The sequence below is a fragment of the Pithys albifrons genome, chromosome 10 (assembly GCF_047495875.1).
Source record: "Pithys albifrons albifrons isolate INPA30051 chromosome 10, PitAlb_v1, whole genome shotgun sequence".
Taxonomy (NCBI): Eukaryota; Metazoa; Chordata; class Aves; order Passeriformes; family Thamnophilidae; genus Pithys; species Pithys albifrons.
In genome coordinates, this window is record NC_092467.1 from 19,246,041 (window position 1) to 19,264,588 (window position 18,548).

General features: G+C 41.0%; 2 protein-coding genes across 3 annotated transcripts in view; both read right to left on the reverse strand.

The window, feature by feature from the left end:
- DNASE2B (deoxyribonuclease 2 beta) overlaps positions 1-12,296 on the reverse strand; it is a 33,369-nt gene extending 21,073 nt beyond the window's left edge. Inside the window, exon 1 of one of the 2 annotated variants that reach the window (XM_071565789.1) lies at positions 12,206-12,296. In XM_071565789.1, the coding sequence (XP_071421890.1) occupies positions 12,206-12,222 (17 nt within the window). In that variant the 5' untranslated portion in view covers positions 12,223-12,296. Of the gene's footprint in view, positions 1-6,663; positions 6,722-12,205 lie in introns of those variants that run through there. The other variant, XM_071565790.1, reaches the window with a different exon arrangement.
- On the reverse strand, positions 6,944-17,665 carry SAMD13 (sterile alpha motif domain containing 13). The gene is made up of 4 exons (XM_071565793.1): positions 17,546-17,665; positions 16,177-16,261; positions 12,206-12,317; positions 6,944-7,087 (listed from the first exon to the last, which is right to left on the reverse strand). The coding sequence occupies exons 2-4, from the start codon at positions 16,227-16,229 to the stop codon at positions 6,944-6,946; spliced, it is 309 nt and encodes a 102-aa protein (XP_071421894.1). The 5' UTR covers positions 16,230-16,261; positions 17,546-17,665.
- Between the last annotated feature and the right edge of the window lie 883 nt (positions 17,666-18,548).

Consider the following 18,548-nt stretch of genomic DNA (forward strand, 5'->3'; position numbering starts at 1 on the left):
TCGAAACAAGGCAGACCTGCACAGCCCACTTCCTTTCTATCTTGTAAGGCATTTATTGCTTTAGGCAGAAGGTTTCCTTCATTACTCTCTGTGCTTCATTTGTGGGCTAGTAAGGTAACAGTGGACTAACCTTCATGGCAGAATGAGGACACAAAGCAGTAAGCAGTTGTTTACTGAGATTTTCCTGTGGCAACGACCCCACATGTACACTCGTTCAGTGTGGTTTGTATAAACCTCCACAGACATGCAGAGATTCAGTAAGTCCTTAAAAGCATTTCGGAGCAGCTCCATCCAGCACTGCAAACCTGAGTCACTTATGTGGGCAGATTGATTCTAAAGAAAGTACTTAGGCAATCGGAAGCAGCCCAAATTTTCCATATGGCAATTAGATTCAGATAACAGAGGCATAAATCATTCTTGAAAATGAGACTCAGACAGACTTACTTGGGTCTGAAATTTGACCAAATTCCCATTGGCTTCATTAGATTCAGTCTCCACAATGGACTTGCATTTATTTCATTCAGACAGATTTTTTTTTCAGTTTCTGTCCTGAGGAGCTATTGAAGTTGCTTACTGCGTTTAACTCAGAAGCAGCTGTGAGGCTTTGCTGACAAAATCACACTTGATGAAAAAGAGCAGCAGCTAGCAGATTGTAAAATTGCTGTTTAAAATACAACTTCTTGCTGATAACATGAACCTTGCTGGTCCTGGGCTACATCCCAGTAGCTTATAGGGCCTAAAGACTCCTACCAAGAAACAGGGTATTTCAAGTGCACAAACATATTATCATTTTAGTGTCCGATTCTTTCACATCCTGTTTCTGTTCAATTCTGACAGCTGCCCAGGACAGCTCCCCTCAGCTGCTGATCCTGCTCTGCATATAACCAATGTCACACAGATAAAATGCACTAGGTAAACCAGAGAGCAAATATCACTGTCAGGGTCAGCACAAGTGATCTGTCTTCCCTGACTGTATTATTCAATATATATTCAGGCTACCTGCTTTCCAACATACATTTAAACATGTCAGCTTTTGTTAACTGTTCCAACTACTCCCCCCCCACCACCCCGCTTCTTTAAAGCTGTCTTTTTCTTTTTTAAATTTAATGTTGCTTTTATCAGGAATACATAATCCTTATCGTTCATTGAACTGAACTACTTTAAAGTGACCAAAAAACCATTTCTGCCTAGAACTCTGAATATAAATACTTCTGAATTTAGAATTCCACTATTAGTATATAAACAACAGCCAATGATCTTCCTCCTGGGAAATGCACAGCTGTATCTATAAAGGAAACTTTATTAAATGTCTCCAGCTATAGGATCAAAAATGTCAACTCACATCTCAGCTTCAATATAAACTCTTTTCTGATTCTGAGATGGAACCTTACCATTCATAGCAACTGAGAAAGAAAAGACACATTTGTACATGAATGTTTGCATACACACACATATTCATAAAACATGCATAAATAACACTAGATCAGCTGATGTATGACTGATCCATAGCAATCAATAAACAACAGGAGCTGGGGTTAGTCCTTACTAAAACAAAAGTCCAAACCAAGCAATACTGGAGGGACTCAAATTAATAAGGGGGTAGAGAAATCTTTGTACAGAGAGAAATGTAACAACAGAAGTCAGAATGCCTGAGTACTGTGGGAAGGTTCTGCCACTTCTCAAAGGTGGCATTAGGCATGAATTCCCCCATTAACATAGACATCTGTCTGAAAAAGACAAGAGTTCAAGTTTGAATGGCATTGTACTCCCACAATGTTTTCAAATGTTTTAGACAGATATTTCCAGGTGGAAAAGCCCAGGCAAAGCAGCATGTGATATTTATACTGAAGGGATCAGTCCTTGTGAAACAGGGTTGCTGGGGCACACTCACTTCCACACTTCTCTCCCTATGGCTTTGCTACCAGCTTGGGAACAAACTCAGCTGCAAGTTGTTTATGCTCTACTTCCTGCCATCCATTGGGACAACACAAAGCAACATTACCCTTGAATCAAAGACTGTTGCAAATGATGAGCATTCCCTCACTTTTTTGATACAATTTAGCTGCTACAAAGACAGAGGCATCCTCAACATACCAAGTACTGCAGAGTGTTTATAGAGGGGCAGCTGGATTATAGCAATCAACCAAAAAGAGGAAGAGACATCTTGAGATGAGTGCAAGCCTGCCAATGACATTTGCTGTTGCGCCTTATCAGCAGATCAGCTGATGATACAGCAGTTCTAACAGCTGACTGCTCCTTTAACAAAGATCCTCATGAGTGCAGCATATAAATAAAATAATAGTCTCCAGTACTAACCAGCAGCCTCCAGCAGCAATAAAACTCTCACACAAACAATAAGGACCACTTACAGTCTTCAAGGTGCTCCTCTTGGGCTCTCCAGGTGTTTGAGGTTACAGCTGTATTCCCTAAATTTACAGTGACTACCAACCAATGTTACTCTGGGAGTTGAATACACATCTGGAATCCAAATGAACATCACTAAATCAATTCCCTAATTACAGGGACTAAGCAAAAAATAATTTAATGACCTTGCTACAGTATCATATTAAAAAGAAGACAGCCTTTCCCAAAAGGAATAAAAGCTATTTATTAAATGAGTCTACCCATTCTTCCAATGGACACTGCACCTCCTCTGGGGAAGTTGCTGTACAAACTGAGCAACACAGAGGTGAAGGTGAATGGAGACCTCAGGTGTGATGGAATGGCACATGAATGAGCTCTCTTGGCTGACATCCCAAAGCACCAAGTCATCTCATTAGATGAAGCAGAAGCCAACCCATTCCCTGTGTAAATTTTCCCTGAAGTAAAGGAGAGGGTAGAGGAGACCTTTCTCCATACAGCTCTGCTCATATTGCTGCTTCCTGAGCCAGTGATAGTTACACTGTTCACATGCACAGCAACAGTCATTTAATTTCCCACGACTTCTGGGCCAAAAGCCATTCTTGGAAGGGAAGGAACTGCTGTTCTGACTTGGGAGTAAAGAACTAGAATGGAGACAAAGTGAGGTAAGGTTTTTCTGGTCTTAGATTCAGCCTTCAAATTTTAGACAACACTGCCATTAAAAAATGAGAAATCAATTTGTAGCTTCCTCCAGAAAAAGCAAGACCCTCTGATTTTAAAGCTAGCTTAAGTGTGGTAGTAGAAAGAAGAGTGTTGAAGATAACAGATAATTAAATGCTGATTTATAAAAGAAGTAAGACATAAATAATTTGGTAGTATTTGAACACAAGCAGTGAGAAGAGAGAAGAGTTCATTTAGCAAGTAGTCACTGACAGTGAGGGCCTAACAAGACATTTTGCCTGAGCCTTTTCTGACCAGGAGTGATGCATGGGTAGCTACTCCCTTCATTACAGTGGCCAAATTTTGTCCTATAATTGTAAGACCAAAGGATTTTCTACAAGTTGGTAAAGTGCAACACATTAGAACAAATTTGGAACAATAACATGTAGGGATGGGAGATGTAGTCAGAACAATTTTCTCTGGGCTGAGAAAGTGATCTGGAGAAAGGCACAGCCACAGACCCCATACATTGCTGACAGCTTCCTTATCTGTTCGCTTTTTGTGGTACTTCACACCATGTTTGGATACAAAGAGAATATACTATGCATTGTGTATTTACAACTTGAGAGGAGACTGACCAGAGCTGCTGAACAATACTAATATGTATTTCACAAGCATTGGATCAGAAAAGGCACACAGTAATGCTTTCAAATAATTTTTCAAAGTGTATGAAAGATTCTGATAGATATGCACTACTGGTATTATGCAAAGGGTAAGAGGAAGGACAGTAAAGTTTTATGCTGATCAGCAGCAGGGCAAGGAGCTCACAGCTGCTTTGCTCCTTAAAGCTTCCTCTAGGAGAAGGAGGGCAGACCCTAAATCTGGTTCAGTGTGAAAGCAAAGACCATCGTCAGGCTCACACCCAGTATCAGCTCAGCAGTCCGACACTGGCAGCTTAACTATCACCCAAAGCACAGGGAGGGCTTTTTAAGGGAGAGGGACTCAGCTGCCTGCAGGCACATTTAAGGGCATGTTATAAATTGGTTTCCTGCATAGCTCTACGACTCAGAACTGCAGTAGTGACATGGTATCCAGTAATGCCTATCAGTCGCTTCCTCATCTCAACAGCAGCTGTGTTTTCTGCAAGAGGAATCGTAGCTAAAAATAATCTGGCTTTGATTTCCTCTTTCAAACGCTCCAGTCTCTTTTAAAAAGATTTTTCTGTTCTCCCAGAAACAGCAAGGAAAATGTAAGAGACAAAACCAGAATGGTCACTCACACAAAGAGAACAGTAAGAACCTACAATACAGATCAGGAATAGTAAAAAAATTGTCACAGTTTTGAACAACATCCTACAAATTCCCTTTTGCACTTGCAGGAAGCTTTCTGTTAGACCTTTACTTGTATGACTCAGTTAGTGGTGCTGAGCAAAATGGGAATACAATCTGGATGTTTCTGAATGCAATTCACTAGCTCATTAAAAGAAATCACTGTGCTCAATAATCATCAAATGCATTCTCACGTCTGCACAGCAGAGATTTGTACTCCCTCGTAAAACAAATTTGTTTTACTTTTAATTCTGTGTCATCCATAGATCCACAAAGTATGTGAATCCCACACCAAACACACAAATGGAGAAAAAGAGAATGTTCAATTAATCAATCCTTCAGTAACGCAGCACTATGTATCCTCATCCAAAAATAATTCTACAAATAGAAGGCTGGTAGGCATGTCCAGACTGCTACACGCAGCCTTTTACAATCCTTTTTATAAAAGTACTTAATTCTATATTAAAATATTTAGGAGTTTCATATATAATTTTTCCATTGCCCAAAATTAGCCTGATACAGACTATAGCTCAAAACTCCCCAAGGAAGCGATGATGATCTCTGTTTGAATCTAGTCTTCCATTACTCTGCTTCCAGTAGGTACTTCTGGACATGACCAAACTATAAATAAAATCATAAGCAGAATTCAGACCATGACTTACAAACCTGCTGCTAACAGCTGAAGTAAGCACAGTACAAGGCACAGAAAAGGATGTGGTGAATACATCTCCATCCTATTGCCTCAAATTCCAAGTAAATACATTGTACCATGCTAAGGTTAGAGAGTATACAAGAAAGCAAGCTGCTGTACATACTTGATGTATTATAGCATATACCATGAACTTTACCTATGGCATAGCTATTAACATGGGTTTATCCCTTCTCAAATCTCAACACCAGAAACCATAAGCAACCCTCTGAGCACTGGAGCATGAACAGCCACCTTGCACTTGGTCAAGTCAGAGTGAAGACAAGGCCACCACCTAAGCAGGACACTACAGGAGCTTCTCCTTTCTCTCCCTAAATCCTTTCTCCACTTGGCAGAAAGCAGCAGCCACCCCTTCCACCACCCCCCCCCCCATCATTTCCACTTTACCACACTCTCATGCTTATTTCCTACTTCTGGCTCCTTTGCTCAGCCTCACTAAAGCCATCCCACATCCCAATTTCAGGGGTCACCACAAAGTTCTCTGGGTCAGAGATCATGGTGAGCCCAGACAGGGCTAAGCACCATCCATGGGGTGTCTCCCAAACATTTTGGGGGAGATCACATCACCCTGTGTACCAGGGCCAGCACAGCAGCTCTGCACCACTGATAGCTCCACACAGGGACAAGGGAAGGTGTCACTGGTGAACTGTGACCAGGGCTTCTCCTTCATCAGTATGTAACACCAGATAAGAAAAAGCAAAAATAATTAAATCTTTAAATACCATGATAAGTGATGTTAAAAGTAATCACAAGAACATAGAATATTAAGTAGGTTTTGGTACCTTTTTAATAGGAAAATGGAGAAAAACAGGAGCTCTGATATACCACAAGAAAGAAAGAAAGAAAGTAAAAGATCTGTAAAGTAAACTGAATTCAAACATAAGCAATGTTTTATTGGGATATAGCAAGCAACCTATCAAATAAGGAACTGGTACAAACAGATTGAACAAGACTCTCTTTTAACAGAGATGTATGATGATGAGACAGCTTCTTTCAGTTCTTAAAACAATATTCAAACTGTTAAGTAAAGCATTAAAACCCCCCGATCATTACAACACCAAAGACAGACAGTATTAAAAATGTGCAGAATTTCACTTTTTACAAATTTCTGCATAATGTTAGAAAACAATCATAAATTAAAAAAGGAGTAAAATGAAGCTTTTTTGTTTGCAATGCAACACAAACCTTTAAAAACCAACTATATTTTACATATGACTACTATTAAAAACAGGTGAAAACAAGCTGAAAATTTAAAGAACAGCAAAAATACACAAACCAGTTTCACCTGTCAGCAACGCCTTCTGCTATCGAAGGAGTTGTTAGTTGTATGTACAGCTTTAAACATTGCAGCATACCACAAGTAAACCTTAATAAGGTCAAAATAGGACCCTCTGCAAAAAAGGGTGACTTGGCAAGTGTCAGTCCCATTCTAAAATTATAAGCAGTAATAATTTTAGTAGGTCTTCAGTTTAAACCAAAACCTACTTTAACTGGTTTCTCTCTCCTAAAGATGCATGTAAACTTTATTTGGGGTTTGTTTAGTTTTTTGGTATTTTAATTAATGAAATCAAAACCATGTCTGGCTCAAAAATGAGAATGACATACCTCCCTTTTGTTCTGGATACAGTGATGTAGCTATCTCAACATGCTCATTGACACTTCCTAAAAGAGAAAATCATTATGTACTACATAAAAAATACACACCACCTCTCTCAGTTCACACTCAGTAGATAGGATATTACCAACTCTATCCAATAGGATATATATATAGTAATTTGGTTTAAACTCTTAATAGATATATTCTCTCTTTACAAAGTTCCATCACATGAAACCAAATTGCTTATTTTTCCTTTGAGGCACAACATGACCCCAATTAGACAATTCACTACAAAGAGTTGTTCTTTAGATGTTGTGTCTGTAGAGGTTTTACGTGATATTCATAGATTTTCAGCGCAGGCCCCAGTTTTAATGAAAGTCCAGTCAGTACATCATTTCTTGTCATCAACAGTAATGATTTGCCATCAATTTCCTATAAGAAGAATTAAAGAGTTGATAAAGACAAATGTACAAATCTAACAGATGAGAACAGTCATGCAATAAAAGACTACTACAGAGGATCAGTGAGAAAAGAAATAGCAGCCTTTATTTTCCTGAAAGCATGTTTATAGCTGCTGAATTCTGCTGTCTGCTTTTCAAGTGTTCACCTGAGCTGACTAAGGCATAAATACTATTTAGTCAAGCACAAAATTCAAATGAGCCTAATTTCAAAATTCTCTCCTTGTAAATCTCTTTCAAATTAATAGGTACAAGCGGAGGTTGCCTAATTATCAGCCATTAAGGAAAGGATACTTTCAAGAAGGCAGCTTACGAAGCGCATTTCAGAATTACTATTGAAAGCAATATGCAAGTTTAGACTAGACAGTATCTGTAATAACTTCAGGTGCCTTCATTAAAATGCCAACCTTCCCATGTATCCTGTGGGGGAAAACAAGTAGAAGATTCTTGCCATCAGAAATTTTAGAGGGGCCTAACTAGAGACTGACACTCTGAGGGAACTTTTCTTCTTCCATTAACAATGGAGGAGGAGGAGAAAAGCAGCAACTTGCCAGCTTAGGTGTCAACAACCCTTACGCTTTCCCGCTTAAATACCTTTTGTAAATCACAGATGTGGTGGCATTTTTTTTCTCTCAGACCTTGACTTTCTGATCTGCTTAGGTTAAAAATCCTATACAATTTGAGGCCTTTTCCCATCTCAAAACCTTGTCATAGGTTTGAAAACTACCTCTAAATTATTTTTCAAAGGCGATAAAGGAAAAGAAGGAATCCAAATCTCTCAACTCCCCCCTCCCTTTTAGACACAGGACCATCTTTTTCATCACACTTTCCTAGTTCAGTCACACTGCAGGAACAGGAGCTACAGCTACACAACAATGCATGGATTTCATAAAACAGCCAGACCTCCAAAGGGCATCACAGCTCAAAGTACTATATAGCCTTTTCTGACATTCTCCTGCACCGGATTTCACTCTGCTGTTGCATTCTGGTTTTTTCACTTTTAACTAAAAATACCTCACTATTAACTGTTGAATTTGTTATCAATAGTCAACAATGAATTCAAATGCTGCTATATTGCTGTTGTCCTTTAATATATTGCCAAAATTTAGTATTTTTATAAGTACTGTAAACACACACATCAATTTATCAAACTGCAGCATGTTCCTTAGGAATATTAAATGTTGTCTTGGAACTGTTAGAGGTCCCATTCTTGATTACAACTCAAGATGAAAAGAGGAAGACATATTACAGTTCAGCATGAATTTGTCCAGACTGATCTCTCTTATGATTTGATAAACTTGATAAATACAAAATACATGGACAAACCACAATATGGTCAAAGATCAGCTGAAAGTGTAATTTCTTTAAAGTATCCCCAGGATACATAGGACCGTTAATCCCTCAGGAGCACAAAATAACAGTATTTCTAAAAGAATAAAAAGTTTCCAATAACTTTTTTACCCAATTATAGCAGGTCTCTTTCCAATTACTGTTGAGAATGTTAATGGTTAAACCCAGTTTCTATCCTCTCTTTTCCATTCGTCACAATTCTGTGGGAATTTTGACACCAGTGAGTACTTTGCTCATTGCTATGACCGATCTGAAGTTGCCTTTTCTGATGCTGTTCAACGATGCTATGGAGGAAGCACAGCCTCCAGCTTGGTAGGATCCCAAGAAGTAAATCCAGTACCTGGAACAGGAGAAACTCCAAGAATAGGAAAAATGCATCTATTCCTTCCTGTTCTTCTTCCACAGGGTTCCCCGTGATTTCTAAAAATGCTGGTAAGTACTAAGCCTTTCATTGAATAGGAAATTGATTCTTTAAACACATCTGTGTAGAAATGGGTATTCAGAGTTCAAGCATTTCATACTTTTGTGTCTATTGTAAGCTTTACCTCTTCCACTTCCTTTAAGTTTTCCACATAAACATGCTTCTGCAGAATTGTCACTCCATTTTTTTGGCACCAGGTAAGATTTTGTATGCTTTGGCGACTTCTCTGGTTTCTTCTCTGCTACTTTCTCTATTTTCTGGATTTTTTTTCAGGATGCAACTTCAATGCCAGCTTTCAGTACGCCTTTTTAATGCTACCTTCAGAGACCTCTCTGCACAACTATAGCTAACAGTAATTCCCCACTGTGCCAGGATGACCTGAACAGCAGTTGAGTACTGTCTTCAGTAAATAACCAGAGGACTGGTCAAGGTCCTCCCGCCACTCTTTCTGCCCTTTCTTGAAGTGACTGAGAACTGCAAGGTTTTACAGTACAGCCAACACAAACACACAGCAGCCAGCATGCTCACATGCTCCTCCATGCCATGGCTCTGGTAGGAAGCAGCAGTGGACACAAGCTAGTATCAAACCCTAGTTTTCCTTCTGGTAAGGGATTGCAGTGAGGACACTAAACTAGCACTGGGTTCTTGGGCTTATCTGGCTATTGCAATACTAATGTTTAAGAAGGCACATGGACAATAACAAAGGGTATAGCACTAGTATGTCTTGAGACTTTGCAAACAGCTTCAGGTGTTCACACTCTCATCCTGCACCTGGTGTTCCTCCCTCTTGAGGTATCCTGTGTCCCAGACTTCTTGGCTTGTCTGATTTGCTTGCTGCTATTACAGTTTTTTATTATTGGGCAATATCTTTCAGTTGAATCTGTTTTCATCAATGAGCTCTTTTGATTTGCTGACATCAGTGGAACTCCAAGAAGGAATAATGTATAACCATCACACAATCATCACTTATTACCAGCACTTACAATACAGTTTTTATAAAACATTCTGTGGTCCTTAAAATGTCTTCTCATCTTCCTTAAAATATTATAAGACAAATTCAGGTCTTAAAATTTTTTGAGTCACTTGTTTTAGACGAGTCCAGACATACACAGATTCATCAAAAGAACGTATGGACTCAGTTACTGCTGTGTAAAAGCTGAACAAAATAGCAGAAGCCATGACTACATTCTGGGCTATGGATGTTTTGTAAGGAAACCATTGTGCTACCTCTACTGAAGCAGTTCAGTTGAAAACGATTTCCCAGTGTCATAAGGTGACACTGAATACTTTCCTTTATGACTTACAACCTCATTCCTCTTCCAGTACATATTCGGGGCAGTAGCGGATCAAATGAAACTGGGTTTCTGGGGCCCACGCAAACTGCAAATGGTAGAGGAAAATAGAGATGGCCAGAACTTCAGCTGCATGACTGGTGGTCTATAGCCAGAGGATGGCCGGGGTTCAAAGGGAACTTCTCTGCACTGCCATACCTGGAAAATCCTGATAACAGATACCGTAAGAAGACAGAGCTAAAGTTAGTGGCTAGTAAATAGTGTAGAAGAAACTGAACATCACCACTAGTAAGAAGTTAGGGACAGGGTTGTTTATGGGGCTGTTTCAGGTGCAGACAGGGAATAGGCTGGCAGAGCTGGCATGTAGAACCAGGCGCTCACTGCTCCTTGTGCTGCTAAAGGAAAGGAGGGGCAAAGAACTGCCAATCACTTCGGCTGTGATTGTCCATCCCACAGCTCCTGCCCACAACCTGGTGGCAGCTGTCTGCCTCTCTCTCCAAGGCTTTAGCATAAAGTGAAGTTGGCAGCAGAATCACAGCCACATTTCTGCTTATAGTTATCCTAGCAGAGTCCTCAGTTACTCTACTGAAACCACTTGCCCTCACTGCAGAATACTATTAAAACCTTTATACTCTACTTCTATGCTGCTTTGCATAAGGCTGTTCAAATTGCTTTGCTAAAACTCATGAGTTCACCTCACCTTGCTGCTGCAAGATCAGTAGTAATTATTGCAGTGTTATTGACGGGCAGCTGAGGTGCAGAGAGGTTAAGATATTTGATGAAAGTCAGAGGTATCTGTCAGTATAAGGAAAAACCTCCCAGAGGACACAAGTACTTGGCCTGTGTGGTTTTTAAGCCACATTTCCAGGGCTGTTGAGGAGACATGGATGCTGGTATTAAGGAGTGGATACATTTAACATTTTCTTTTTTGGTCTCTCTATCCATCTTCAAATTCTTAAAAATCAGTAGCAATTGCAGAAAGAGCCTTCCTCTGCAACCTGCCAGAGAATCATCCAATAGCAGGCTTTTTAACTCCAAAACGAAAGAGCTAAATTTAGATAATTCATTATATTCATCAATTACAATCAGATGGGATTTCGCAGACATGGTGTTGAAGGTCAGCAACATTAACCTGACCAACAGCGTTATTTCATATGAGATGCAGTGTCCCTGCAAAGCTGCCAATAACTTGCACTAGCCCACTGCCTTGGAAGGTCAAGCCATCTGTTTTGATAACTAAGTACAAATGTTGGTGACTAATTTGCTGGTAGTCCCATTCAAACCTACAGACTTATCAGGGAAGCTGCTGAACTGACAATCCGAAGATGTAAGTTACTCCTCTATGGAAGAGGCGGGCTGTAGGCCAAGCAAGCCAACTTCTCTACTCTGCTCCACCAACACACCTTTAACAGTGTGCTAGCAGGTGAGTTACAAGGGACCATCCGACTGTTTAAGTTCTTTGCTGATCAAATCTACCAAAAGAGCCATCCATTACCATCAGCAGTTACAATGCCCAGAAACACCCACACTCTTTCTCAGACTGAGTCCTACAAACACACTGCTCCCCTGTCAACTTATGCTTTCCATGTTCACTTGTACTGGAAAGTTCAGTGTAACACAGCAGCCCTTTTTTCACTCTAGGCCTTCAAAAACAACTTATTGCTTAGGAGTCCTAAGTTTATAAATACAAGTGTATTTGCACAATACACTAAGAAAGAAGGGAGTTACTATTCACTATTCAAGACAGTGAAACTGAGTGGGTATAGGGAGACTGAGGTCAAGCTACAAAATTTGTTTAGATTTCTCACCTTTCTAATGACTATTTTAAACAATCTCCAACCCCTTATCCATAACTTGTAGAACAATATTATTACTCAGAGATCACAGACCTACAGATTGTCACCCAATAACAGACTCAAATTTCCCCATCAAGGTGAGATTTTCACTCCCATTTAATGTTATATATATGGCAAAAACGTGCAACATGAGAAACTGGTGTTAGTCAGAAGGTGTTTGATAACAGATTTACCTGTTCTTGAAAAGCATTGGCTTGTTCTTCAAATCCAGCTGTTCTGAAATAATTCACAACATCGGTAACAGCCCAGTCAGCAGGATCTGGAGGTCTCCCGTTCTCTATTGAACTGCAAAGTGCAAATCCAGACAAGTAATCACTAAATGCATGCAGAACATCTGCTGCTTCTTTGTGCACACCCCACGTACATCCCCTCCTTCCTTGTATCTTCAGGAAAAGTATTGTTTGACATACCTCCCCCTGCCCTGATACAGAACTGCCATTCCTGTTCTTTTCCATTTCAAAGACCTAATGCTGGGGACAACTGAGGTACCTTTCCCTTCAGAAAAGAAAAAATATATGAATCTTCACATTGGTCAAAGGTAATACGTCAAGATCTTCCTACAAGTTTGCAGACTTTGCTGTTGGAGAATGAAGACTGCCATAACTGAGGTACCAAATTCCTATCTTTCAAGCTTTTAGCTTGTTTTCAGCTACCAAGTACCTAAAGAATTGTACAGAGATTGTTCTTTTCCCAGATGAGTCTGTGTTTCCTTGTAACATGGCTAGAGATTACTGGTAACCATCTTTACCTTCTAAAAGAACAACAACAAACAACAAATAAAACACAAACAAACCCCCAAACAAAACAAAACTGTTTTTAGACTCATCTTTGGAAAAATCTGTGGACTTTTAAAACAGCAATGAATCTGAGAAAACATCTGTTAAAGGCAGTTGTTTTCCACAGTAGCAAAACCAACCAAAGATTCACATTACTATCCTTATCCTGCATTTCTTTTCCTCAAACTGTATTCAACATATCACAAAGATAACGTTTGTGTATCTGAAATTTCTTGGTAAAAAAGACACCAAGAGAGCTTGATTGCCTTTCCTATTGTGATTTATGAGGCTGAGAAGCAAGATATCAAAGAGCTTCTTTAATGTGTTTGTCCAACTAGAAGTCCTGAAGTTCATGAAGTATTTTCCACAGTTCTGCATGCTTAACCATAACACTAATGAAGAAATACCAAAAATGTACAGATCAAGGCAGATATCAGAATCTTGTCCATTTCAGGTCTGAAGCTTAGAGGCAGGACTTTGATTTCAACAGCACCAGCTGGAAAAGAAACAGATTATACTCTGCTGACACTATTTTTGTTCTGTCCTCCAAATTTTTCTTCTCCAGCTGTCGCCACCTCTGCCTCGCCTGGACTTTCAGCAAAACAATTGGGTGAATCAAGGGCTAACCGTTTTTCAAAACAGCCAAACGAAATGACATAGAGCCTCCCAACATCCCAATTTCTACAACTATCTGAACGCTGGGAAGGAGGACTAATGAAAACCATGTTCTTTGCCTCTTCCCTAACTCTTGAAGTGTAACTGTCAATATGGCAACAAAATCCGACCGTAGGGACTTGTCCACAACCTATGCTGCACTTGGCATTCTAAAAGCAGTTCCTTTCATTTATCACACTCAGAGCCATGAACAAAGGACCAGAGTTTCTTACTTTTGCTCATGCCATAATGACTTACTTTGTGAATTGCTTCACTGATTGTGATTCTGTAGAAAGCAATACTTTCTACAAAGCTGCACTTTTATCCTTTTTATTTTTTTAAACCAAAGAATGCCTTTCAATTAAGATTTTTTGGTGTTGTGTACATTCTGAGGCCTAAGAAGTAAAATATGAAAAGCGCCACACAAAATCTACATATATTTATACAGGCAGCATTTGAAGAATTACATTTACATCTTTGCATTTTCCCTAAGACATAGACTATCACTTCCAATAACTCAACTTCTACTTAAAATTAAAGATAAACAAACAAAACCCCAACAACTCAGTATTAAGAAAAATCCTAAAAGATACTGAATTTAATCCTTCCTAAACAGCAAATAAAAGGTTCAATCCATAAAAATACCTCCTAGCTGTAATTTGCTTACTTCTCCAAACAATTTAATTTCAAGTTAAATATAGTCTCAAACCCTCTTTCCCACAGTTGTGTATCAGCCCACATGCATTAGAGGTTTTTGTAGCTCTTCTTTTATCACTAGGGAACTACATCTTGGTCCAGCCCTATCCTGGGCTCAACTGCAATGACTTCAGGAGCTCTATGTCAGGCATTAACTAATCGCAGGAAGTAATTGCAAGTTCCTGCCTCAAGGAATAGCATCATGCTGGACCTCAAGTGGAGTCAATTTCCACAGCTACAGCTGCAGCAGACTGGAAGGCATGTGGCAGACTGCTGGAGGCTGGCTGGATTTTAACCCATCTACCCAACCAGATGCTCATTTGGCTTCTAGACTTTATTAGTCTCCTCCTTGCCCTGCTGTTGGCATGGGTCTATTCTTTAGACAAGAAAAGGGAATATATGACATCCATAGCTTAGCTGCTTTATGCCTGACATCCTGGATGCTGTAAAATCTTAAGAGGACTGGCATTTTAGGCTTTGAAATGAGATACTAGATGCACTGACAATGAATAAAGATTAGACTTGTCTGCTTTTCACCAGTGTCCCTGTGCCTCTATTGCCATCATGTGGCAGAAGCAGCAAGGTCTGAAAAGATACAGCTGAGAACAAACAGATTTCATCCAAGCTATTTATAACCAAGTGTCAAATACTTCCTTTGTAGATATGCATACAAACATTCTCTACACATTCATCTAGAAACCACAGCTCCTGCTCAGTTTAATTACAATTCCCATGCATTCTAAAAAGCTCCCACAGCAATCAGTATTTGAGACTTTACCATCCAAGCCTTGGGGAAAATTATTAAATGTGAACAGTCCTTGCTTCAACTGCCTCCCTTCTCTTCCCACCAGAGTATCCATAGTAGAAGCCAGACTTTCAACTGAAGGTGGCTTCTGAGGAACATACACGATAATCAATTCATAGTCACTGAATAGGAAAATGCTCTTTATGTTGGTGTGGTGTAGCCAGCATCTCAAGTGAAAGGGCAGGATGCTGATTTTAATGGCTGCCATCAGATCTTTTGATACTGTGTCATAATCAGGTGTTCTATCAGCATCCTGAAGTGACCATTATTATTATTATTTATATTACTCTAGTGCCTGGTAGCCTGAGCATTGTCACGTTTTCACGGACAGCTTACATAAAAGGGATCTGAAGGAGAAGAATGAGGTGCAGCTGTACAGAAATGTTGCAGTTTGAGAGGACAGACTACGAACTCACTCTAGCAGCTTTCTTTGTGGTTTGCTTTCTTTTTTTGTCTTTTAATAAAAGCAGCAAGGCCAGATTTTTCCACACAGAACTTCACTTCTCAGATCATGCCTTCGTTCAGAATCGCTAGTCCATATCTTTCAGGATAAGTAACTGCCTACTAAGAAGTAGCTATGCCTTAAACCTGTAGTTTACCACACAAAAGAAAACAGTAGAGCAGTGCACACCATATCTCTGTCTTATTCCCACTCTAGGTCTTGAAGTAAAAATGCAGCAGTTTAGCCTTCTCCAACAAACAGCTTAAAGTATCTGTTTCAGAAGAGAACTGACACTGCTGCTGCTACTTCTCAGCCCTGGACAGACAGACTGTCAGCAGAGAAGGGCATTTGTGTGAATGAGACAGAAAGCAGATTTCCACACAGGATACTTCTCTCCATAAGGCATTGGTTCTGCAAAAGCCATTAGCAGACAGGTGAGCAGATGTTGAATATTGGTTACAGTGCTACCACTTTAGTTTGTAATTGAAAGGAAAAAAATCAACGGAGAAAGGTATACCCCTAACTTTAGTTAGTAGCGTCTACATCTTTCCATTGCTATACAGTCCTTCTGCATACCACTTTTAAGCAAGTCAATGCCCTAGACTCTTCTGTTTCAAAGCTGAAATACAATAAAAATAATTGAGAACAGGGAAGGTTTGAAATGAGCAAAGATGGAGATGCCTACAATTGCCAACCACATTAAGTCAAAGAAAAACTACATTCAAAATCTGTGTGCTGTTTACATAAAATGAATGCTATGAATTCACTTACTTTTTGACATCCAGAGAGCCATTTTCTTTGTTTTCCATGTCAACAATTAGCATGGGGAGGGTAGAGGCTTCTTTTACTTCAGAAACTGATCAATAGAGAAGGAAAAAAAGTAGCGTTTAATTGTTGCCAGTATGACAAGAGCAACAAAATGTAACAGGAACAGGCATTTTACAGGGACACAAGCAAGCTTTCACCTGAGAGAAATGGTGCTATCCAAGACTGATTTCCTCAGGAGCTTGGCAAAGCTGATAGGAGCTAATGAACTAGAAAAAAGCTGACCTGTGTTTCAAATACAAGAAATATTTATTGCCTGAAAATCAAAGAAGCTAACACTACATTTGATCCCTTTTTAAAAGTGTTACAATTTTTATCAAATTATATATTCATGTACAAGGAGATTGACCTACAATATATAGCTATGTATCAAGAGAGCCTAATGGGCCTTCAGTCATTCTGCGATACAAAGGGTCCAAACAAACACATGATCTTATCCTTAGAGAGGCTTGGAAATCCATAGCCTTGTTTTACAAATGGGGACTCTGGAATACAGATGAGCACCGTTACTTATGCACATTTCACACTTAAAAAGGGTAAGCAAAATTACTAATTGAGCATCAAACTCCTGAGGCCTAAATCAGTATCTTATCCGTAAGACCATCCTTCCCTGCACTAGCTTCTTCTATAGGTATGGTATAGGAAATTCCAAATAGGAAAGGAGCACATGAAGGACACAGGAGAAAATCCAGCTTGTTTCCCTCCTTACGGTGTGCTGGAGTACTTTCACCACATCGCTTTTTCCACTACTCCATAGAACATGCAGAAATGACCCAAGCCTTTTCTTTCTGTTCTCCAAGTAAGCAATTTATATTTCAGAGAGCTCCAGAGAACTGACCAAGGACTCAGGATGTTCTTGCTGTAGCATTAATGGATGCCAGTGAAATATCACAAGCTCAAGGAAGTACAGAACAGGGAAAAATCGCGCTCTTCAGCTAAAACTTTGCAAAAATAGAGAATAGCAATTAATGCTGCTGTTGAAAGAAAATAAAAAAGACCCTTTATTAATTATCTAGCAGCATGTAAGGCACCTCGAGCACAGTAACAAACTCATCGAGAAGATGTTCTTCCTGCAGCGGTGACCGAACAACTCCACGCGTTCCCTCAATCACTTCTCGGTTCACCTGAGGTGACTGCAGGCGACACCGCCCGCCCTCCCCGCGCAGCGCCGGGTTCGGGGGCGCCGTGCGGGGGCTGCCCTGCCCTTCCCTTCCCGCGGCTGTGACAGCGCTCCGGGTGCGCCCCGAGCCCGCTCGCCCCGCACCGCATTGTCAGCTCGGGCTGGGGGCGGGGAAAGCAGGGCAGAAAAACCTACCTCCGAGCAACTAAAGCGGCGCATGGCTCCCGGCTGCGGCGGAGCGGCGGAGCCCGCGGCCCCCACCCCCCCGGCGGCAGCGGGCGCTGCGCGGCGGCTCCGACTGACACCGGGAGCGGCCCCGCCCGGCCCGTGACGCGCCCGCCACACACGGCCCGCCCAAGTCATGGCCGCCGCCTTAAAGGCGCCGCCTCCGCGGGGCACCCGCCAGGGCGCCAGGCCGGGGCCGGGGGCGGGGCGAGGAGTTGCGGGCGCGGCGCCTCCGGCGAGCCGCTGCACACCGGCCTCGCCTCCCCGCGGGGCAGCACCGGTACCGCCAGTGCGGACCTGCCGACGGCACAGCGAGGGCGGCATTCGGCTCCCAGTCCGTGACCTGAGTGCCCGGGGACCTGCTCATGGATGTTCCTACTCCTCCTACCACGCGAGGTGTGTGAAGTAACGGAAAGGGAACAAAGCCGCAGATGTTTTTTGAAGGATGCAGTATCTGCCGAAGAAATTTTACACGAAGTGGAAAATAGGAGTAGCCAGATTTCAGGAAAATCGATAAAGTTACAAAAATTCATTTCTAGAATGAGTTGGTGAGCACGCATGTGAATAACAAGCAGGCGCTTGGCTTTCTCTGGAGCTTGCGCAGCTGCAGGCGCAGGGTGATGGAAGGGAATGACACAACCGGGACACCAGCACCGGGGAAAGGGGGAGAGGCACACACCGATTCCCGGGAACATCCACATCTCTTAGTCGTCTGAGCTCCAGACTTCATTTCACAAGAAGAGCATACCCACGGGATTTGCTGTATGGGAATGTACAACTCAAAGTGCCTACAAAGTCTGGCCCACTGGCAATAAAATCTCACCTGCAGAATTTAATACAAAACTTGTCCAGTTTCTCTGGCAACAGCACTTCTTTTTTCTTTTTTAATTATACTATTTTTTAATTTCTTCAAAATTTCTCTTGATTCACACAGTGTTTTCTAATGGCATAGAAGCATTACATGGATGACATG

What these genes read in the sequence shown, in the direction of transcription:
- SAMD13 (XM_071565793.1), bottom strand. Translation starts at nt 16,229, where the DNA reads ATGCTAATTGTTGACATGGAAAACAAAGAAAATGGCTCTCTGGATGTC. An exon ending in GGCTCTCTGGATGTCAAAAA is followed by an intron (nt 12,318 to 16,176) that starts GTAAGTGAATTC and finishes TGCACTTTGCAG; the next exon opens with TTCAATAGAGAACGGGAGAC. An exon ending in CCAATGCTTTTCAAGAACAG is followed by an intron (nt 7,088 to 12,205) that starts GTAAATCTGTTA and finishes TTCTTCTTATAG; the next exon opens with GAAATTGATGGCAAATCATT.